Here is a 23,187-nt window from a genome sequence, read left to right on the forward strand (position 1 = left end):
TTGAAGGTTGTGTCTATCTACATACCTGGGTCAGCTCTTCTCTTTTAGCCTCTGCAACTAAACCTATTGCTTTTTTTTAGGAGGGGGGTGCAGTGGGGAAGATACGAAAGCCAAAAAAAAGGGGGGATTGCTGGAATATTCTTAACAGGTTTCTGAGGACGAATTAGGTGGATTGATCCTGGGGTTTCGCTCCTCTGCAAATGGAGATGGTTGATTAAAAGATAATTTTAATTCCTTGGCCCAAGGTAAGCTTCTTAAGTTTCTCAGCGTAGTTGCTTGCCCAGAGAAGAAACCAGCTAAGAGGAGAAGGCTAAGGGGACCTCATTATGGAGCAAAGCCCTCTCAGGTAGACTTGGAGAAGGAGGCTAAGGTGCATGCTGTTGGCTAAGATGGAAGTAGCAGGCTTTTGTCCCTGGAGGATCTGGGGCAAACCTTTAGAGGCTTGTCCATCGCTTCAGACTTTCTTTCTTTCATGGATGAGCTTTCTCTTCCTGTTGGAACGAGCCCCGTGGGTCGAGGCGACCGCTGGACAAAGATTCCTGGAGGATAACTAAACAGGAACTCACAACTGGTTCTGGCGTAAGGCTCTAGGATGAGCTAATAAAAAACGGAACAATCCTATCCCTCCAAAGAAATGAAAAATATTGTCAGGAGCCTGGTCAATTCAAAAGCCACCCCCACCCCCCACCCCCCCAGGAAGCTGTCTTGCACAAACACAGGTGAGGACGAAGAGATGGAGGTTTACCTCTGGTCCAGACCAACACTTGGAGAACCATCAACTCCTACCCAATGGATTTCTTCCTGCTCTGGGATGTTCAGAAGAAACAGATTCCCCGGGAGGCTAAATTCTGGAAAGTCCCGTTGACAAGGGCTGTTGACTTTTCCAACGGAGTGGAGTTCAGTCCTGCTGGGAGCGAGATGGCCTTCCTCGCTCCTGGGCTTTCAGTCCTTCCAGAAGTTCAACCATCCGTTCAACTGCTGCTGGGGTGCTGAAGGGTGAAGAGCTCCGCCCCCAAGTCCCGATTGAAAGCGGGTCCATCGTGTCTCCAAGCCTGGGCTCCTAACTTCCTCCTATTCCACCTCTCGAGTAGTAGCAAAAGCTAGGGCAGGTGTTTAGACAGGCAGGACCGGAAGGAAAGGAAAGGAAAAAGACGAGAGAAGATGGAGGCAGAGGCAGAATATCTCAGTTCAAAGAGGGGGAGAGAAGAAGGGTGGTTGACCCACCAAGACAAGATCAAGGAGAAGGAGAACTTCCTCCCGCCCAGAGATTGGGGGGGGTCTCCAGGCCCACCATTCACAAGACCTGGAACTTCCAAGAACTTTGATCTTTGTAATCCAAGCAATCGGCGGCATTGAAGTTAAGCTTCCAGGAGGCGGTTGGATCTTTGTAGTCCAGGCAATCTACCGAGCTGAAGCCCATGCCGGCCCCGCTGTAGCCCTGGCTGGAGAGGGTGGCCGGGGACTGACTCAAGTGGCTGCCCATGGTTGGAGTGGCCAGGGGGCTCAGCGCCGCGCCCGGCGCAGAGAGCTGGGGGTGCATGGGAGACAGGTAGGAGCTGCAGTCAAGGCTACTGAAGTAGGAAGTCGAGCCTGCGTAGGTCTGGGTGTAACCAGGCGCCTGGGTGTAGGTCATGGGGAAGGTGGCCGACCTCTGCATGCAGGGGGCGGTGGAGGAGGCCAGAGGGTCTGGGAGTGGCGAGATGGAGGCCGGGCTCCAGATGGAGACGGTGGCGCTGGCGCTTGAGCTGGACGCCACCGAGGTGCCGGTGGGCAGAGGGCTGTACTGCCCGTTGGCGCTGGTTTCGGAGCTGGTCTCAGGGGCTGGAGAGCTTTTCTTCTTGGCTGGCCGGGCTTTGGCCTGTCCGCTGCTCTGTTGTTGCTGCTGGCGACATTTGGCCCGGCGGTTTTTGAACCACACCTGGAAGAAAGGAAGGCAAGGTGTGCAGGGCAGAAGAAGGCTGCTCAGGTGGAACTGAAAAGAAGGGTCACGTTTCCCTCTGGGCGGCGGAGGAAGCATTTAAATGCAACACAGGGAGGCTGAAGCCTGGAAACGTCACTTGTTTGTCTTCCATTGTTATTTTTACAAATAATTCAAAGTAGTGGACGTAGTCAACAGACCTTCCTCCTCCTCCTGTCTCCACAATAACAACCCTGTGGGAAAGGTTAGGCTGAGAGGCACTAGAACTCACAGTCGCCTGGTGATTGGCCCAGAGTCACCCAGTCGTCTTTCATGCCTAATTTGGAACTAGAGCTCACTGTTTCTCACTTCCTAGCTTGATGCTTAACCACAAGACTAAACTTACTCTCCTGGGACAATCCTGTCATGGCATAATGACAAGGGAGATCAGGAGCTAAGAATCTATTCCTGTTGGCTGGTCATCTTCTTAAGACCCGAGTTATTCAACCTACTAAACTGCTACCAGCTTCCATCTCATGAACCTACCACCTGCACGAATCTAGGAAGCAGTAACTGGGTCACCCAATTTCTGTCTGCTACCTCTGCCAAGTACCAACAACAAACGGTGGTTTCCACCCTGCTTTCAAATTTGGCTTCCAAATCGCCCCAAGAGCACTAGAAATGGTGGGAGCCCCACCGGATCTCTCCAAGAGCGAATTCGGAAGGGGTCCCTGAGGGAAGGAAGCAATCCATCCACTCAAGGATGGCCCACAGTCCTTGGAACAAACCGGGGCCCCATGAAGGGCCAGCCAGATGTGTGTGGGGGGGGTTGCAACTCCCAATTCCCAACCAGCGACCCACTCAAGAAAACCTCTGGAGGAGACAAATTGGAGGAAGGTCTAACAGGGTGGAAGAAGACCTCTGTCCACTAGAGGGCAGAGGACACACACCAAAATCCCCCAAAAAGTGGTTTTCAGAGCAAAAACATCTCCTCTTGAATTTTCCTGCTCCACCAACATCTAAACCAGGGGTCCCCAAACTTGGCAACTTTAAGACTTGTGGACTTCAACTCCCAGAATTCTCCAGCCAGCTGGGAGTGGAAGTCCACAAGTCTTAAAATTAGCAAGTTGGGGGACCCCTGATCTAAACCATCCAGACATTTTCACTTTATTTTTTTTCATTCATCAACAAAATAAGTTGAATTCCCACCCCCCCAGCTTCCCCCAACCCAAACAACAGTTTCTGAAATGATAACCAAGGCTTTATCACTGCAGGATGTGCAGGAAAATCCTTATTTTAAACTAAGGACATAGATTACGAATTGAGCAGTTTCAACCGAAAGAAAGATGAACATCCTGAAAAATCACGCTAGGGCTTATTTTCTGGTTTGGTCTTTTGGGGAAACGGGCTATCTATCTATCTATCTATCTATCTATCTATCTATCTATCTATCTACCTACCTACCTACCTACCTACCTACCTACCTACCTATCCCTCCATCCATCCAGGGTATCAATCTATCTATCTATCTATCTATCTATCTATCTATCTATCTATCTATCTATCTATCTATCTACCTACCTACCTACCTACCTACCTACCTACCTACCTATCCCTCCATCCATCCAGGGTATCTATCTATCTATCTATCTATCTATCTATCTATCTATCTATCTATCTATCTATCTATCTATCTACCTACCTACCTACCTACCTACCTACCTACCTACCTACCTACCTATCCCTCCATCCATCCAGGGTATCAATCTATCTATCCATCCATCCATCCATCCATTTCTGTTCTATAAATGGAGCATTTATATTTCTAGATGGCCTCAATTTAACACTACACTAAAAGACAGTGCTAGTTTTAATTTTCTATGGATCCTTCTCCCATCCTTTCTCTTGGGTTTCATTCAACCTAATCACTATTGTGGACAATTCTTTGGTGGTACCATCGCCATCCTTGGTGATCAAGTATCTCCCCTGCAGAGAAAAGCATAACGATAATCAAGAGAGGCCAAGGCTTTGCAGGAAGCTCACCTGGACTCTGGATTCAGGCAGATTGATCTTCAGGGCAACCTCTTCACGCATGAAGATGTCCGGGTAGCGAGTCTTGGCAAACAGGGCCTCCAAGATATCTAGCTGGGCCCGTGTGAAGGTGGTGCGCTCACGCCTCTGCTTCCGTGGAGTCGCTGCGGGAGAAAAGGAACGGGAGTCAGAGAAGGCCAAAGAAGGCACGTTCTAACCATCAGAACCAGGCTGGTTCCATCTCGACCTTCGTCTCTCTAGTCACGGTCTGTTTCACCCCCATCCCAAAAAATTCCTCTACTTGTTGGCATCTGTTCCCCTCACCTTGGTCACGAATTTCCCCAAATAATACAGGTTAAGTGTTTTATCCTAGGTGCTCTCTCTTGAGCTTGGTTGTTTTCTTGCAGACGTCTCCTGACCCAACTAGGTAACGTCTTCGGTGCTAGAAGGGAATGGGGTTTATAAACCTCACTCCCTTCTAATGCTGATGATGTTACCTAGCTGGGTCATGAAATGTCTGCAAGAAAACCACCCAGCTGAGGGAGCACCAAGGACCCCACAGCCTTCCTCCTCCTCCTCCTCCTCCTCTTCCCCCCTTCCCCCTCCTCTTCCCCCTTTCTTCCTCCTCCTTGCCCTCTTCCCCCTTCCTCCTCCTTGTCCCCTTCCTCCTTGTTATCCTCTTCCCCCCCTTCCTCCTCCTCTTCCTCTTCCCCCTCCCTTCCTCCCCCTCTTTCTTCCCCCTTCCTCCTCCTGGCCCCCTTCCTCCTTGTTATCCTCTCCCCCCCTTCCTCTTCCCCCTCCCTTCCTCCCCCTCTTTCTTCCCCCTTCCTCCTCCTGGCCCCCTTCCTCCTTGTTATTCTCTTCTTCTCCCCTTCCTTCTCCTTTTCTCCCCTTCCTCTTCCTTCTCCTCCTTCCCACTTAGCACCCAAGGGTCCCAACAGTTCAATTCTGAGCTACATATATTCTCCTCTACTGCATTCCCCTGCTTGATGGTTTAAAGACAGATTAAACCAGCTTCTAAAAAGCAAACTTTAGCCGTGATGGTGGTAAGGGAGAGCCAGTTTGGTGTAAAGGCACAAGATGAGACACACCAGGAGGTCATGGGTTTACAAACTTTGCATTCTGTAAAGTCCTTTCTTAGGTCCAAACCTAGTTGGTTGTGAACAAAATCCAGAAGCTTGGCCACTGGTTCATACTTACGACTGCTGTGTCCCAAGACCTTTTGCCCAGCCACATATGGGGAAGCCAGCTTCACTTAAGAACCTCGTTACTAACTTACCGACTGCAACGATTCACTTAACAATGGTGGCAAGAAAGGTCGTAAAATGGGGGCAAAGCTCATTTAACAAAGGTCCCACTTAGCGTCAGAAATGGTGGTCTCACGTTGAGGACAATCTGTATTTAACCATCACTCCTGGGTACAGTTAGGTAGATCAGCAAAATGCGATGCACACAATCACTTAAAAAGTGTATGGCTTAAAATGCGTCGCTCTCCCAGAGGGATTTGCTGGCAACCCAAAGGAAGATGCTGGACAAACTACCAAAATGGTGAAAAAATTGGAACAAAATTAGCTGCTGCTTTTCAGTTGTCTACGGCAAAGGTCTCCAAACTTGGCAACTTTAAGACTTGTGGACTTCAACTCCCAGAGCTGGCTGAGGAATTCTGGGAGTTGAAGTCCACAAGTCTTAAAGTTGCCAAGTTTGGAGGCCCCTGGTCTACGGTATTTCTCCACTTTGGTCAATGGAAGGACTTCAACTCCCAGAATTCCCAAAGCTGGCTCGGGGTATTCTGGGAGTTGAAGTCCACCCAATTCCTCAGAGGCCAGGTGGGGGGGGAAATATAAAAAATTATTAATAAAGACCCCCAAAAAGATTATTAAACACTCCCAGGGCTATAGATAGGCTGAAATTTCTGCACAATAATTTAAAATTAAGAAGGCAACGTGGTTCAACCATTACCCTCTAAATACTAGATCTGTGCACCAGGCATTTTTGTGGCTATGGGTTATATTAATGATCTTGATTACATCAGAATAGCTATCAATAATCAATAAAGTTGGCTGTTTTTGCTCACTTGACTAGATGTAAAATCTCAAGGGAATTGTTTTCTGCTGATTTTTGCCGGTATAATGTTTGCTTTTGACTTAGGAAAGGGATTTTAAGCTGAAGTTAAAGCTTCACGTCAACCTGTGTAGTTCCAACTGCTACACTTTATTGAAATTTCCAGGTACATATACCAAACTCCTCAGAGGAAGTGTGGGAAAAAGATTATTAAATGGATATTTGATTTGCAGAACAGTGAATGCAACAATAAAAGCGAATTGCACAATGGAATCAAAAAGGAATTGGAGGCCGAATAATTTTAAACAGCATTAATATTTTTTTTTAAGAAAAAGTAAAGCGTAATTTAGCTGAAAGAGTCTCCAAAATCTTTCTCTTCTTCCTCACTGATTATTATGGATTGTATTAGTTTAATGCTTCATTCGAGTTGCAATTGGCATAATAAAAATATATTCCATTATAGCTTAGTTAAGATTAGATATTCAGCCCCTTTCCAAAACATGCATTTATATTTATATAGGGAATGGGCCAATTTTGAAGAATGGCTTTAAAATCCAGATTTGAGGAAACCACATTTTTAACATAGTCCTGAGCTGTTAAAAAAATAAAATAAAATCCACCAGTGGCCCTTTTTTCTGGACAGAAAAACAAGCCAGTTTTGTTTTATTCCAACAAATACATTCTAGGTTACTATTCTTCTATACTACAAATTGCTTTCCATTCTGCTTTACAAACTTTGCATTCTGTAAAGTTTGTATTCTATATTATAAACTGCTTGATATATTATCATTTTCTTCTCTTTCCCCCCCCAAGATAGAAATAGGTGTCTTTGTGCCTAAAGAACTGAGAACCCCTTATAAACAATGATTATTTTTGGCTGGGAAATTCTGGGAGTTGAAGTCCACACATCTTAAAGTTGTCACGTTTTTTTTGGGGGGGGGAATCTGATTTATTTGCTTACTACTCTAAATCTTGCCTTCCAATTTTCTTTCCTTTGCCTTAACTTCTAATTCTTCACAAGGCTTTCTAGGTGAGAATCAACCATGACCTCCTTCTTGTAATACGGGGAAGGGGGTAGTTTTAAGCAGAAATGTAATTTTTCTCCTAAGATCCACAGAAAAGAAATAAACTAACCACAATGAACAGATCACAGCCATTATTTTTTTAAAAAACCACACACACATATTATTGGAAACTCTAGTACAGCTTGAAAGATAGCAGATTGAGAACAGCTATTTTTATTGTAGCCATTTTCCTGGCCAGGAATAAAACAGTTAAAACTCTCCTGCATAATTGTATTTACAAAAGAACAGCCCAAATCTTCTGAATTCAAGAAATTCTATTTTTTTTTATTAAAGAAAGCAAAAGTTTATCATTTCAACTTTCTGTGAATGATGAAGCGGGAGCTTTTTACATTTTAAAAGTGATTATTTATCTCTCCCCCAAAAATATTTTTAATTTATTTAATATGAATTAAGCCAGTGCAGGAAGTTTGAAGGAGGGGACTGTCTATCAAAATGTACAGAGTTTCCTTCCTTTTCTAAGCACGTTGACTCTCAATGTCCAGAACATGATAATCCATACAATACTGAAAGACCGAAACAAGGAGAGAGAGAGAGAGAGAAAAAAAAAAGAAAGAAATTCACTTACTCGGATACCCAACAGCTGAATGCAATAAATCCATCCCAGGTCCAGCCAAAGTTAACCCGTTGACGGCATAATGTGGCTGCTTGATGTAGGACATCATGCTCAGAGAAATGGTGTCTCCAAGTCTTCTCTTTGGCTTGGGAGTCAAGGTGATGAGGTTCCTTCTGTCCTTCAGTGAACTTTGAGAAGGCAAACTTTGGGCTTATCCTGGCCACTCAGCATCCAAAGGCAGCTGGGGGGAAAAAAAGGGAAGACCCCACAGGAAATGGGTGGTCTCCACCCCAAGGGACCCAGAGGTAAGAGAAGAATCTGGCCAATGGAGAGCAGAAGACGAGAGAGGTTCTCCAGCCCTTTTTCAGAAATGGTGGGAAGGCTTGGAGAAGACCAGCTGGCCTTCTGGTCTTCCTTTCTTGCACAACATAATAGCCAATGCTCTCCAGCCTTGCCAGGAGCTCCTGCAGGAATGGGCCTTTTCAAAACTTGACTTTGGGGCCCCACCCTCTAAGAAGCCTTTAAACACAAACACACCTATACAAAGACACACAGGGAACTCCATCCAGAGTGAAGGAGGGGCCAACAGGGCTGGGATTTTAGCAACTCAAAAGACCAAGCTAATGGCTCCCCAGAAAACCAATCAGCCCCATCCTTTGTGAGTCTATTCTTACTCAAATGGACAGGTTAAATCAACTCATTAAATGGTATGGATGGCCCCCTCGGGGCTTTTTCATTTATTTTTGCAGCCCCCCTCCCCTCCCCCCCCCAAAAAAGGCTGGTAGAGGGTCTACATTACAGTAGGTGATTTTGCTCTTCCAGGAAAAAACAAAATTGCACTTAAAACCCTGGCAAAATTCAGATTTGGAAACAGATCCAGTGGTGTTCATTCCCTTCATTCCCAGGTGACTCCCTGTCCCAGTCCAGATTTTATTTTGCTCTGGAGTGACCGAATTAGGAAAGAATGGAATTGGAAGGGACCTTGGAGGTCTTCTAGTCTAACCCCCTGCTTAAACAGGAGGCCCTCTATCATTCCAAATAAAAAAAGGCAGCCCTGTCGCTTAAAAACCTCCGTTAAATGACTAGAGCTAAAAGTTTGCATGCAGATGAAAACAACCTGGGATAGCCCCCCCTCCCCACTTACAATCTGAGGCTGACTTAATGGCTACTTTACAGGGTTGTTTTTCAGCACGGATGAAATGATAAACCCGGCAGATAACTGGAAAATGCTAGCTGCATCCAAGCTAAATTCTCATCCTTGGCTGATGGGTTTGTAGGTTTGAATTACATTCAAGGCTAAATTGGGAGGTGGGCTCTTTAAAACTCTGACAGTAATAAGGCTGAGCATGGGCAGAGTATTTCTTTCTTACAATCTCTTAATAACAGCACCGGATCCCAAAGTGGCTTGGAAATTAAGATCCAGGACTCCGGTGTTAATTTCTAAGCTGTTCCTTTTATTCCTGGATCCATCCTAGAGTCCAATTAAAACTGAACAAGCAGCAGAAAAAAAAAATGTGGACGTTTAATGAACGAGTGCAAAGGTTTAAGCCTAATTCCTTACACTAGTTTATTGCAAGTCTTCCCTCCTTTCCTGGTTATTATTTTCTGCTTTAGAAAAGTCATTGGGGAAAGGGGGACAAGGAAAATAATGGGCACATTTTTCTCCTCTTCCTCCTCTTTTTTTGGCATATTTAGGAAATATCAGGTGTTATACACAGGAAACAAAGCACCTTAATACCTCTCGTTTTGCTTACTCAGTTAATGATGGTTTGGAAGAGGAGAAAGAAGAGGCGTAAAAGGGAGCTCACAACAAGAAAGAGGAAGACCATATAAGACAAAATAACCCTAAGAATGAAACTTTTTTTTTTCTGCCTTGAGGTCAGATGGGAAGGATGATGTGTAGAGGGGGGGAAATCTCTGCAAGTGAGTCACCAAAAGATTGGAAGATAATAAAGGAGTCATCAAAGCCTTAGATTTTAAAACCAGAAAACCAAATTATCTTTGTTTTTTTTTAAAAAAGATATCAAGCTGATAAGAAGGGATGGTCCAAAAATACAGGCTAGCCAAAAATAGCCACAAAGAGAAACTTCTGTCACCTAAGAGTTTCTCAACTGGCTGAAACTATCTATCTATCTATCTATCTATCTATCTATCTATCTATCTATCTATCTATCTATCTATCTATCTATCTATCTAATATCTATCTAATCTGTCTATCTCTATCTATCATCTATCTATCTATCTATCTATCATCTATCTATCTATCTATCTATCTATCTATCTATCATCTATCTATCTCCTATCTATATCTATCTATCTCTCATTTCTCTCTCTCATCTCTCTCTCTCTCATCTGTCTTTCTGTCTGTCTATTTATCTCTCTGTCTCTCTGTCTGTCTTCTGATATATCTCTATTTCTCTATCCATCTATCTATATCTATCAATCATCTCTCTCTCTCTCTCTGTCCATCCATTGTATATCTATATCTATCCATCTATCATATATCTATAAATCATATATTTATCCATTTATCCATCTATCTCTGACTCTCTCTCCATCCATTGTATATCTATATCTATATCCATCCACCATCTATTTATCAATCTACCATATATTTATATGCTCTCTTTGTCTCTCTCTCTCTCCATCCATCATGTTTCCTGCTCTTTAATTTTCTGTTTTTCCTTTTTCTTTCTTTCTTTCTTTCTTTCTTTCTTTCTTTCTTTCTTTCTTTCTTTCTTTCTTTCTTTCTTTCTTTCTTTCTTTCTTTCTTTCTTTCTTTCTCCTTTTCTTTTGGTTTTGGATTAGAACGCGAATATACGTGGAGCAGGGAGAGAGAAGCCGAAACTGACGGTGGAAATGGAAGGGAAGGCTGTCTACTTCAGTCTTCCAAGGCGTCTAAATGTTTTCTGGATCTGGCTTCCAAAAATCTGCCTCTGAAGCTCCGGAGGAATCGATCAAAAGCACTTGGGGGCTGGTGGGTGGTGGTGGTGGTGGAATTATACAAGGTTGAATGACATCAACAGTCTCCGCTTCCCTTCTACATCATTGCATCCCTTCTTTTCCTCTCTGTTCCCATCGCCCCAAAATCATGCCGGAAAAATTTTACACGTGTGTTCCGCGGGGGTTTAAATCCTCTATTTTCCCTCTTTTGTTTGAATCGCTGCTTCTTCTCCCCACCTCGGCCTTGTTGGGTCTTCCAATTTGTCGGACGTCCCACGAAGACGCACCGCGGGAGCCTCTCCCATCGGGCACAGCAAATAAACCCAACACCCTTCGAGTTGTCCCAAGCTTGGGTTGTCCAACATAAAATAAAAAATTCCACTCCCTTTCAATTAACAAACTCGGATTGGGCTAATCAACCCCCAGAGGAAAGAAGAAGGCGGCTGGGCGAAGTGATAGACAGGCATTTAACTGATTTTTGACACCTTCCACCCCTGGCTTGACGGGGAGGCAAACTTGGGGAGCCTTGGAAGGGGAGAGGAGGCAAAAATCAGATTTTTTTAGCTCTGTTTCTCTGTCTAAACAGAGATTTGCCGAAGTTTCAACTTTTTTTTTTTTTTTTGCATAAGAGACATTTGAATGGCTTTGTTCTCCCCGAATAAGATCTGTGGATTGGGGAAAAGAGGGTAGCTTTAACGGAGGGCTAACAGTCACTTTGTAAAGAGGACTTTACAAAACTTCAAAACTTTTAAGAAGTCCCTCCCCCCCCCGCCGCCAATTATTATATTGTAAGCCACCTGGAGTTGTTGTAAATTTGAATTAATATATGGTACCTTTCTTTAGGTGTGTCCCATTATTATTATTATTAATTATTATTATTATTATTATTATTATTATTATTATTATTATTATTATTATTATTATTATTATTATTATTCAATTAACTCCAGGTGGCAAATATACTATCTATCTATCTATCTATCTATCTATCTATCTATCTATCTATGTTTTCGTAGATTTTCACGGGTACAGGTAGATACTCGCCAAGATACTCTTAATCTTATATATATGGGAAAAGACCCATATAACCTAGACCTATGTATATATATATATATATATGTGGGAAAATAGGTCCTATATATATGGAAAATACAACAAAGCTGAATACCATACATATAAATACCCGCAAAAACTTAAGAAAACAAATATGTATATGTATGTGTATATGTATACACGCATACACACACACACACACATATATATACATACATAATATACAGTATATATCATCTATCATCTCTATTATATATGTATATATCTCTATTATCTATCTATCATCTCTATTATATATGTATATATCTCTGTCATCTATCATCTTTCTATATCTATCTATCTCTAATCTATATCTATGATGTGGACAATACAATAAAGGAGATAGAATATTAAATTAAGATAAAACCATATTAAAATCAACATAATATGGACTCATAGAATTGCAACGGGAAAGAAGGGAAGGTAAAGGAGGAAGGAAGGAAGTTTTATCCAGATTGAGAAATGGGGATTTTTTTTTTCAGTGATCAGAAAAAGATCCTAAAAGAAAGATTTTTAATGTCTAAGGGAGCTAAACATCTGACTGCTTCTGGTGTGGCTGTGATAAGATAAATAGGGAATATATGGCTATCAAAAGCATGAGTAGTGTTGGATGCAGGATTTGAACATTTCTAATAAGAAATGTTAAAAATATCCAGTTCTCCAAGAGTCATCAGCCACCTGGTTACTGCAGCATGATAACTAGGCTGTATTGCATTGGGTTCTTTGGTGAAAAACCCAACCTTTCTCTTTAATGCCTTGTGCGAACCAAAGGACCATTTCCTTGAGCCACAACAGGGCTTATTGGTTAGTTATGTAAATACAGTCACTTGGTTAACCTGGATTTAAGGTTCAATGTTTTCTGTAAACTCAGCTGGCTAACCGGATTCAGGAGACTGACCTAAGGTTGAGGAAGTCCTTCATTAAGGATTTGACTTCATCATGAGCTCATTATGGACCATGGGAGCTTGCATACCCACAAAGACACACGCACACACAGCCCTTGCCTTGGCTGTAACATCATAATCAACAGACAGAGACATACAAATTATATGTAAATCATGGTTATCAATTTCATTATCCCATATCCCAGGATCCCCGCTGGGGTATTTATCACTCTGTCCATTTGAATGGGAGGTCTTGGGTTGATCAAATCAAGAACATCTAAGTTGATTTTTTATCATTCTATTCTAGCTTTTTGGGTCCTTTGAGAAAAACAAAAGGGAATTTGTTTACATGTTTATTCAGTTCTTATAAGCACTTAAGATAAGGAGGCGGGTGTAAGGTTTGTAAACAGTAAAATATTCTTTCTGTAATGAAGCTGTTCGCACCTGATAACAGATATCACCTGGTTAGTTGTAGACCCCTGTGTGGCATGTTTACACAGAAGTAAGCCCTAAAAAGTTTATTGAAAAGGTTTCTGGGTAGATGGGTGAGGATTTCAGATTTATTCATGGTATTGGGAAATCTAACAAGGGATTTTAAAAATCTTTCTTTTAGGATCTTTTTCTGATCACTGAAAAAAAAAATCCCCATTTCTCAATCTGGATAAAACTAACTTATTTCCTTCCTCCCTCCCTCCCTTCCCTTCCCTTCCCTTCCCTTCTTTCCCTCATTCCTTCCTTCCTTCCTTCCTTTCCCTTCTTTCCTTTCCTTCCCTCCTTTCTACTCTTTCTTTCTTCTTCTTTCTTTCCTTCCTTGCCTTCCTTTCCTTCCTTCCATTTATCATCTATCTATCCTAATTTATTTGTCACTCATCTTACAACTCTGAAAATTAACTACTGAAGGGCAGCATATGCCAAACCTGTTTAATCTAGTTACTGAATTCACCCATTTTCTGAGTTTACCCATTGCACTTAATCATAGTTACCCATAATCACCCTGGATAGAATGGTGGCCAACAAATTTTACAAATAAATACATAAATGAATATAAACTCAACAAACACCCTAAACCAGGGGTTCCCAAACTTGACAACTTTAAGACTTGTGGACTTCAAGTCCCAGAATTCTCCAGCCAGCTGTGCTTTAGGGCAGAGTTTGGAGACCTCTGCCCTAAACCATAAAAAATTAAACCTGGGTTTATAGTAACCCAGTTTAATTTTTCTTTCTTTTCACCCCTGTATTTATTTATATCTCACCTTTATTATTTTTACAAATAACTCAGGGTGGTGAATACATATAGTACTCCTTCCTCCTCCTCTTTCCTCCCAAAACAACAACCCTGTGAGCTGGGTTTAGCTGAGAGAGGGATTTACCCAAAATCACCCAGCTAGCTTTCATGGCTAAGGTGAAACTAGAACTCCCACTCTCAAGGTGATTGGCCCAAAGCCACCCAGTCCTCTTTCATAGCTAAGGTGGGACTTGAACTCATGGTCTTCCATTTTCTAGCCTGGTGCCTTAACTATTAGACCAAACTGGCTTTATTTATTTAGTTTTATTGATTAAGTTCTGTCTTTTGCAATATATAACCCAGACAATTATTTCCTTTTATCTTCCTCCTTTATTATCCTCGATTTATTATTGCATGTTGCTTGGTGCTTTTATTTACCTTAAAATGGGTGGGCAAAATATCCTTCATTTTTAAAAGGTGGTTTCTTTTCTGTGGGAATTTAGAGTTATTTAATTTATATTAGGGTGGCAGTTGAAAAGAAAGCTGCCAAATATCTATTCAAATATATCCATAAAGAGAGACAGAAATATACCAGATTCTTAATCTAAGGAACTGAAGACTTGGGGCTTAGCAAAAAAAGGGCAGATGTTGTTTGCCCTAGATATTTTCCCGTTTTAAAGGGATGCCATCTCTTTCCGGTGTCTAGGATTATAGGTTTATAAAGTGGAGGAAAGATGCAGGGACAATCCTTTAAAGCAAACAAAAACCTTGAATTTTTCTTTTGTGGATATGTTGCTTTCTGTTGCAAATCTGTGTGATAATCTCACTTGAGAGATAGGATGGGTCTATTAATCCAAAATAAAACCAACATCAATTCTTTCCCTTCTGAAAACATCTAAACAATGGTAAATGTATTTGTATTCTGTAGAAAATGTGGAACTAAAAGGCGATTTATGATACTGTGTTTGGAATAAGCATAGAAACTGGAAAACCTAACAACACCCTTAAAAGAAGAAAATTAGTGCTGCTATTTTAATTTTGAGAGGAAATGTGCATCCATTTTATTGGTATAATCTTGACTACAGTATTATGTACTGATTTAAACCCTGCAATAATTAAAATATATATTTTAGAGAAGATCGGCATACAGGTGTAGATTCAGAGTGGATCAAGTTGCATTTGTTAATTTTAAGTAATCCAAAACAGGCGTCAAAGCAAATTTGTAGACAATTAAAAAAAACACCCTGGCTCTAAGTCTCTAAGAAATTTATTCTCTTCTTCAACCTTCATTCTTTCACTCCAAACGAATAAGTGTTGATTTCTTGAAACGAAACTGTAATAATCTTGAAGAATGAAATTATGACTTTGTATTCGTCTCCCGAGACTGTGGAGACATCCTGATGGATCCTATAAAACATTTCTTTTTCTCTTGAAGGACACATCTTGATATGAAAATATTCTGTAAAGGATCCAATATTTTCCAGTTTGGATTTCTTTGGTTATTATAAATCATAATCATAAACATAGGAATTGCTTCAACTACCTCTTCCTTTATTGGAGATGATAGAGTTGGGAGGAAAAAAAGTCTCTAGTCACTTCTACTTTCAAGATACTTTTCAGAATCAGCCTAAGGTAACCTCATGAAATTATACAGAATTTCCCCCGTGTTCCTTTCACATAATTAATTAATTTTGCCCTTTTCTGAAAACCTCTGAAAACCTCTCTCCAGTAACAAAACCTGCTCGCATGGATGCATTATAGAAGATGACAAAAATATTTGTTATGATCAAAGATTTCTGTGGTGGACCTCCAAAATACGTAAAATTATTCTATTACAGTATCACGGTTCCTAAGTTTCCAAGTGGTGAAAAATTCTTAGCGGGAAGCAGAAGAAGAAAGCAAAATTGGACAGAATATTGAAGATTATTGAAGATTTCCAGGCTGGATCACAAATAACGAACGGATGTTTATGTTTGTGGCATCCTTCTAAATCTACCAAAAACCTACTTTTTGCTTCTTCTCTATTAGGATGGAGATAAATTCATCACCATCTACTGGTCCCCTAGGACTGAAATAAAAGTTCTGGAGTCTTGTTCCACAAATACACCTATGCAAAACACAGTGACTTCTGAGTTCCATTTAAAAAAACAAAACAAAACACGTCCTTACCTTTTCTCGGTGGCCACTCCAAGGTGTAGGTGCCCAGACTAGGGACAACTGTGAGCTTCTGCAAGAAAACATAGCAAAGATTTGGTCTGGGGATGACTCCAACCGAAAAACCCAAGGCAGCTGTTTCCTGACCCCACGAAACCAGGGAAAATAACCCTGGCTAGAAAGAGCAAAATGTGTTAAAAGGATAACCGTAGAAATACAGTGGGAGATCACTCTCTATAATCTGTAATAAAAAGAGAAGCTTAACCTGAATTGGAAGAGATTTAGAGCCGGGAAGAGATTGTGTGCAGACTAGGACTTCTCCGAGCATTTAGATGGGAAGGTTTGGGATTTGCTCCTCTTAAGCCCTAGAGAGAAGCTGGGTGGGGTAGCGGCAACAGCAGCGGCGGCAGGGAAGTGGTGATGGGGATGGTGGCCACAGCGGTCACTTTGGGGGGGGGTGTGCTCAGCAACAATTTGGTGCACACATATTGTCCAGAGTCCATTCTGTGAGCTGCTCCGGAGATCTCACATGATTGGTATTAGAGCCACGCTCCGAAGATTAATCGTTTCTTGCAGGTTGATAAAAGACGCCGGGTTTTCTGCTGTTGGGTAGGATCGCCCCCCACCCCGAGTCATTGAGAGGGTGGGTGACATTTTTTTTTGGGGGGGGGGGATAAACACATTTTGGGGGGGGTGTTCTTCAGGGGTTGTCCTCATCATCAGAGCCCCAGAGGTGCCCCATGCACTTGGCTTCCTGGAGAGGGTAACAGATAACAGAATAACAGAGTTGCAAGAGAGCTCGGAGGTCATTTAATCCAACCCCTTTCTCAAGCAGGAGATCCTAGACCAGGGGTCGCCAACCTTTTGGACCTCAGGGACCCCCAAACTCATAATTTTAAATCCTGCGGACCAGAGACCCTGGGAAAATCCCCCCACCCAAAAGTCTGCAGGAAAATTCTCCACCCCGTTTTCCTCCTGATTGATCATTCTTTATTTGGGATCGCAGGATACCGTCTCCAGCTCCGTTCTCAGGGGGAGAGAGAGAGAGAAAGAGAGACTTTTGGCTTCATGCAAGGAAAGCAGCAGAAGCAGCAGAAGTCTTTCTTTCTCTCCCCCAAACTCCACCAGAAATGAGTCTTTGTGAAACTTGTCGCACCAGCGCAGCCTCTTAGAGCAGGAGGCCTTGCAGGGTCCCAAAGACTCATTTCTGGTGGAGTTTGGGGAAGAGAAAGAAAGACTTCTGCTGCTTTCCTTGCGTGCAGCCAAAAGCAGAAGAAAGAAGTGGAAAGAAGCAGCCTGGAGGTCAGGCCAGGCACGTGGGGCGCGTGCGGCAAGTTCCCCCCTCCGGCCTTTCCCCCTCCCCTCACTACCTCGTGTTATTCACAATGCAAGCGACACAAGCCTTGTGTTCCCACGGGCCATGTAGGTGGTGCAGCCTTGTGTTCCTGCACAGCCTGGATTAATTGCTTTGGGGGGTGACATTTCTCTGCAGACCACCAACATTTTCTCGCGGTCCCGGCCCAAGGGTTGGCAACCACTGTGCTATACCATCCTGGAGAAATGGTTGTCCACTCTCTTGTGGACAACCTCCAGTGATGGAGCACCCACAATTTACCTAAAGGCAAATCGTTCCACTGATTTATTTGTCTTCCTGTCAGGAAATTCCTCCTTAGTTCTGAGTTGGTTCTCCCCTTCATTCATTTCCATCTGTTATTTCTTGTCCTGCCTTCAGGTGCTTTAGAGAAAAGGTTGACCACACCCCCTCTTCTTTGTGCGAGCCCCTTAGTTATTGGAAGAATGCTTTCATGTCAACCCTAGACATGCCTAGATTGTTGGGTCATGGACTCAAGTTGGCTTTGGCTTTGATTCTTCTCCTCCAATTCTTCTGTTCCACCACAGTCCTAAGATTTGCCTCCGGGGAAACAGCCACAGGTGTCCTGATCCTTGGAGAGACATTTTGATCCTTCTGCACTGAGTTCCCCTTCTCCCTTTTCAAAAATTGTGAGTGTGTTACCACCTTTTGAGATTCAGGCATTTTCTTTGAAAGCTTCATTAGATGCTATGCTAACCAAGCCCTCCTGATGTTTAGGTATCAGAGCCCGACATGGTTCTACAGAGTATTTTTCAACTTGATCATTTTAAGATGGGTAAGCTGGGAATTCTGGGCATTGAACTCTATCCATGTTAAAAATGGTCAAGTTGAAAAACACTCTGGAGAACCATGTTAGCCTCTGGTAATTAAAAAACCAGGAGGACACCCATAGAGTAAGTAGTATATTCTGAAAAACTCAGAAAGGTCTTAACTATCTACTTGATTCTAGTTCGAAGAAGTTTTAGCAATGAAGATAAGTGATCAAATGTAAAAGTGAGCAAGGGATGACATCTGTGCAAAAGAAGAATGCCACAATTCGTGGACTTTTATCTTCTCACTCTGTTTATTGTGACCAAATCCAAAATCATCCCAGTTAGGTTCCATTTCCACCACCACCACCACCCCGCACAATCTTGTATTATTTTGTTTTCCCCAGAAGACAAAATAGTACAGAATTTTGGTACTTAACACGTAGGGTACTTTATACCCTGTAAATACCCCCAAAAAAGTGGGGAAGAGATTGCTACAAGAGATGCTTTTGGAACTGGGTGTAAATTCATCTCAATCAGCATTTTAACCCCACAAGGTTGAACAGGTCAATGCAGCTCATGCATCAAGTTGAAAAGGTTTGATTATCTTGTGTCTTTTGGTATTTCTCATATAAACGGTTAATATCCATAAATTTAAATTTGCATAAGTAAACAGTAAAAATATTCCATTTTATTCCCAGGCCAAAAAATTCCACCTCGAAAACCCATCACCTGTCTTTTATTTGGTGAAAACATACCCAGGAACATCCTAAAGACTTTATAATACATTTTGCATATCTAAGAATCCTATTTTGCCAACTTTTTTCATATCACAGACTACTTTGATGCGCTATAAAAAGAGCCAGAATTGTAATATTTTAATCTATTTTATATATATGTGTGTGTGTGTGTGTGTGTGTTCGGGTATTTTCCCACATCATTATAGTTGTGCTTTTAAAGTTGTACCTTCTGTATTGTGTTTGTCTGTGAGTCAGACTTTCACAGCCGTTTCTGTTTTAAATTTGGGGCTAGCCTACTGCTGTGCCAGAATGGTTTTTTCTTCATCCTGATTGGTTGGGAGTCTTGGTCTGTGTTTATTGGTCTTGGAGTTTGGTCTTGGAGTTTGCAATTAAAAGGAAGAAGCAGCTGCAAGCTCACATCACTCTGAGAAGCACAGAGCTGAAGACAGAAGCCTGAAGATGATGAATGAGACTTCATCGAAACGTTGCCTAGATACTTCCAATCTTACGCGGGAGAAAACCCGAATAACCAAAGATCCACATACAAATACCCTGAGAACCTCAGAATATATATATATATATATATATATATAATATATATATATATATATATATATATATATATATATATATATATATATATATATATATATATATATATATATATAATTATAACACCCAAATCAAGTTCAAATAAAAGCCTTTTCCCTCCCCTTTCGCAAAGAGGTATCTTCATTAAACTTGATTTGGCTTCCCCGCTATAAATGCTGCATACTTTTAAATCTTTAAACCAGTCGGTAGGAAATATGTGTAAAATGGAAAAAAAAAAAAAAAAGGATGCCCATTTAAGCCGAGATTTCGTTTCTTGGTTTGTAATGCTCATGAGGATAACGAGCTGGAGGGATAGGGGTAGCATTTATAACTTCGGCGTTTTACATAAAAACATTAAATGTTCATTTGACTTCCACTCCGGCTTTTTAAAACCCTAAAGCAGCGTGGGTTGATGCCACCGGCAGGAAAAATAAAATCTTCTTTCTGTTTGGGGAGCTGTTGCACAATACATCTAAATGCTTTCTTGGACATTTTTCTTTGCTAAGCTTCTTAACAGAGTAATTTCAGGGGAAGGAAACAGAGAGCCACATTTTCAGTCCTTTTTATACGCTCATTAATAGTCTGCGGCAAATGTCCTTAATCCCCTCTTTTCTGCTGTTCCAGATGCCGCTTAGGTTTTTTTTGGGGGGGGGGTGTTTCTCTTGCCCCCCCTCCCCCCAGTAGCAGGGATGGCTACGTGGAATTGCAGAGCAAATGTGAAATGCAAGGGGGGCACACAGGACAAAATAGAAAAACAGGATTGGCTGCATCTGCATATGTGTTATTTTTGGAACGGCTAAACTACGGCAGGGTCCTCAGGATATTTATTTTTATTTTACTTAGATATGGCCTTTATTTTAATTTTTTTATAAGCAGCTCAAGGGGGCCAACATATCTAACATTCCTTCTTCCTCTCATTTTCCCCCACAATAACAACTCTGTGAAGTGTGTTGGGTGGAGAGAGATTGGCTCAAAGTCACCCAGCTGGCTTTCGCACCTAAGGTGGGACTAGAACTCACTGTCTCCTAGTGATTGGCTCAAAGTCACCCAGTCGGCTTTTGGGCTTAAAGTGGAACTAGAACTCACCGTCTCCTGGTGATTGGCCCAAAGTCACCCAGTGGGCTTTCATGCCTTAAGTAGGACTAGAAGTAGAATTCCTGTCTCCTAGTGATTGGTCCAAAGTCACCCAGCCAGCTTTCATGCCTTAGGCAGGACTAGAACTCACTGTCTCCCAGTGATTGGCCCGAAGTCACCCAGCCAGCTTTCATGTTTAAGGTGGAACTAGAATTCACTGTCTCTTGCTTTCTAACCTGGTACCTTCACCATTAGACCAAACTAGCAGTAGGTTATGCCTATGTGTATTGTCTGAACTCAGTCAGTTATGGGATGAAGTAAATTTCGATAATGTTAGCATGATGCTTGGTTATGATATAAATTTTTTTGGTAGATATTACATGTTTTGGAGCAGAAAGCTGGAATCTGGCCCACTCTCCCTATGCTTTAAGCCAACACCAATTGCTTTAGCGATGAGTGAGGCTAGAAATCAGAGTTTAGCAAAGGTTGGCCTAGATCGTCATTTCTCAACCATGACAGCTTGAAGATGTATGGACTTCAACTCCCAGAATTCCCCAGCAACATGCTTTAAAGTCATGTTGGCTGGGGAATTCTGGAAGTTGAAGTCTACCTATCTTCAAGCTACCACGGTTGAGAAATTGATTCGGCTGCAAATGTTGATGGAATTAGCAAAGATGGCTAAATTGACTGCTTTTGATTAAAGAAAAAAAAATTACTTCTTTTTTCTACTTGGAAACCACTTCTGGACTTTGTGCTCGAGATGGGGAAAAAAAAACTTTGATTTTGGGTTTACTGATTAGATAGGTTTGTTGTTATAGAAATGGCTAGTTTGTGGTATTCTGTAGAAGTAAAAAAGTTGAGGTTTGATGTTATTATCTTATTCTATTTATTCAAAAGTCGGTGCCTTTTCTTTCTTTTCCCCTCTTTCTCCACACTTTTCCCTTCCCCTCTTTTCCTACTATTTTCTTTTGTATTTTATAATCATAAACTAATCAGAGGAACAATGATTCATAAGATCTTTTCCGATCCAATCTATGATTTTTACTCTCTGAACAGCTTACAGATTCATCCTCCTTTGCAATTAATTGTTAAACAGGCAGAATTAAAAACCTTTAGCGGAACCACAATTTCAGCTCCAGATATTTGGGTCTGTTCTGAGTCTCATCCGCCCCATTTCCAGATTTTTGTATCACAACTGTTTTAAAAAAGAGAGAACCTCGCCTTCCAGGGGGATCAGACAAAAATTCTCTTTGCACAAAGATTTTTTTTTTCTAAAAAAAGATCAGTTGCAGAAAGTAGATATTATAAACCACAACACAAAATATCACTCCACTTATACCAAGTGACTTGGAAGGCTGTTGAAGATATCACCTGGCAAATCTTTTTTTTTTAATTAAAGAGTTTTTCTTTGGGATACAAGAGAAGTAGATTAAACTATATCCACCCAGTAAATGCATAATTAGATCCTCCTTCCTAGTGAAGCAAGATTGCAAAGGGATCTGAGCACCACCAAAAACAAAAAGAAAAACCACCACCACATTTGCATTTAAAAGCAACATATCAACACAATATCCAAGGCACAAGATAGCCTGGGAGGGGGAGCCCAAATAATTCACACTAAGCAAGGTTGCAAATGACTTTACGTTTGCTGAGACCTAAGTCGAATTTCAGAGGAACCCTGGAACCCTGCAAATATTTGCACAGTCCCCAGGACAAATACATCAGTTATTTTACTCATCTGGGGTTGCAGACAAAAATAATAATTCAACATTGTTTTCCTTGTTGCCATAGCACTTCTGTTTCATCAATTTCTCTCCCTGGATTTCAAACAATGAACCAACCCTCTTTTTTCCCCCCTTCCTTTTACGGACTTTCTCCAAAGTGACAAACCCATTGCACGCAACCCCAATATATCAGCTGGGATGTAGGAAGAATTTTTATTTTTATTTTTTTTAAATAAAAAATGGCCATTCAAATCCCCCCACACACACACAAGCCACCCTTTTAATTAAGCTTAATAAAGCCTCCCCAAGCTGCATTACAACCATAAAGACTTTAAGTCATTAGATATAATTTTATCAAGGGGACTAAACCTCTTTAAAGCTGGATAAGTTGCAAATAATCACGTATCTCCTGTTAGGGGAGCTTGGAAAAAGAAATACATAAGGTTGGAAAAGTTAGTACGGAGACCTGGGTAGCTCACCTGAGTGTCGTGAGGCGTGAACTTTGGCTGGGGAGCCAGTGGAGAGAAGGGGGTACGGAGGAAAGAAATCGGGGAATAAACAATTGGAAGGGGGAAGAGTTGAGTACCACTCCAGTGCCTTAAGGAAGGAAGGCAAGAATGTCAACTCTCATGGTCTATATTTTACCCACTAATCCAAGAAGAGGAGGGGGAAACTTGGTCAAGATAATGTTAGCCAAGATGTCCACCACCATGCTGGCAGTGAGTCATTAATCCACTTTTCCGAATGTCCATTGTAATTAGGTTGATCGCCTCCTGGAGAGACACTGGCACGGCGGGATCTTAGCAGGCCATGTGAGTTGGTCCAGATGTCCAGGAGAGAATGGAGAAGAAGATGAACAAAGCCCTAAAGGAACATGGGAGTGGATTCTTTCAGAAGACCAAATCCTGGGGAGAAGATTGGGATGGAAGTCCTATCCCCGAGAATGTGGCTTCTAGAACATCTACAGGTCTTGCTTAGATGTTGTGAGTTGGTCCGGATGTCCAGGAATGAA

The 23,187-nt window shown here is 41.8% G+C and overlaps 1 protein-coding gene across 2 annotated transcripts; it reads right to left on the minus strand.

Moving 5' to 3' along the window:
• Positions 1-985: 985 nt before the first annotated feature.
• CRX (cone-rod homeobox) lies at positions 986-22,801 on the minus strand. 2 transcript variants are annotated; one of them, XM_087971198.1, is made up of 5 exons: positions 22,655-22,801; positions 15,941-15,998; positions 7,640-7,868; positions 3,941-4,092; positions 986-1,918 (listed from the first exon to the last, which is right to left on the minus strand). In XM_087971198.1, exons 3-5 carry the CDS (start codon positions 7,734-7,736, stop codon positions 1,295-1,297), a joined length of 873 nt encoding a protein of 290 aa, XP_087827324.1. In that variant the 5' UTR covers positions 7,737-7,868; positions 15,941-15,998; positions 22,655-22,801; the 3' UTR covers positions 986-1,294. The 2 variants fall into 2 exon arrangements, with proteins under 2 accessions (XP_087827324.1, XP_026544129.1); XM_026688344.2 differs by lacking the exon at positions 22,655-22,801 and adding an exon at positions 16,191-16,436.
• Positions 22,802-23,187: the final 386 nt, after the last annotated feature.

This window comes from Notechis scutatus, chromosome 8 (genome assembly GCF_049901735.1).
Source record: "Notechis scutatus isolate UNSWTSFEM ecotype Mainland chromosome 8, rNotScu1.2, whole genome shotgun sequence".
NCBI lineage: Eukaryota > Metazoa > Chordata > Lepidosauria > Squamata > Elapidae > Notechis > Notechis scutatus.

Coding starts and splice junctions, on each gene's coding strand:
- CRX (XM_087971198.1), bottom strand. CDS start 7,736: ATGATGTCCTACATCAAGCAGCCACATTATGCCGTCAACGGGTTAACT. Junction 4,093..7,639: donor TTCAGCTGTTGGGTATCCGA/GTAAGTGAATTT, acceptor TTTCTCCCGCAG/CGACTCCACGGAAGCAGAGG. Junction 1,919..3,940: donor TGCCTGAATCCAGAGTCCAG/GTGAGCTTCCTG, acceptor CCTTTCTTCCAG/GTGTGGTTCAAAAACCGCCG.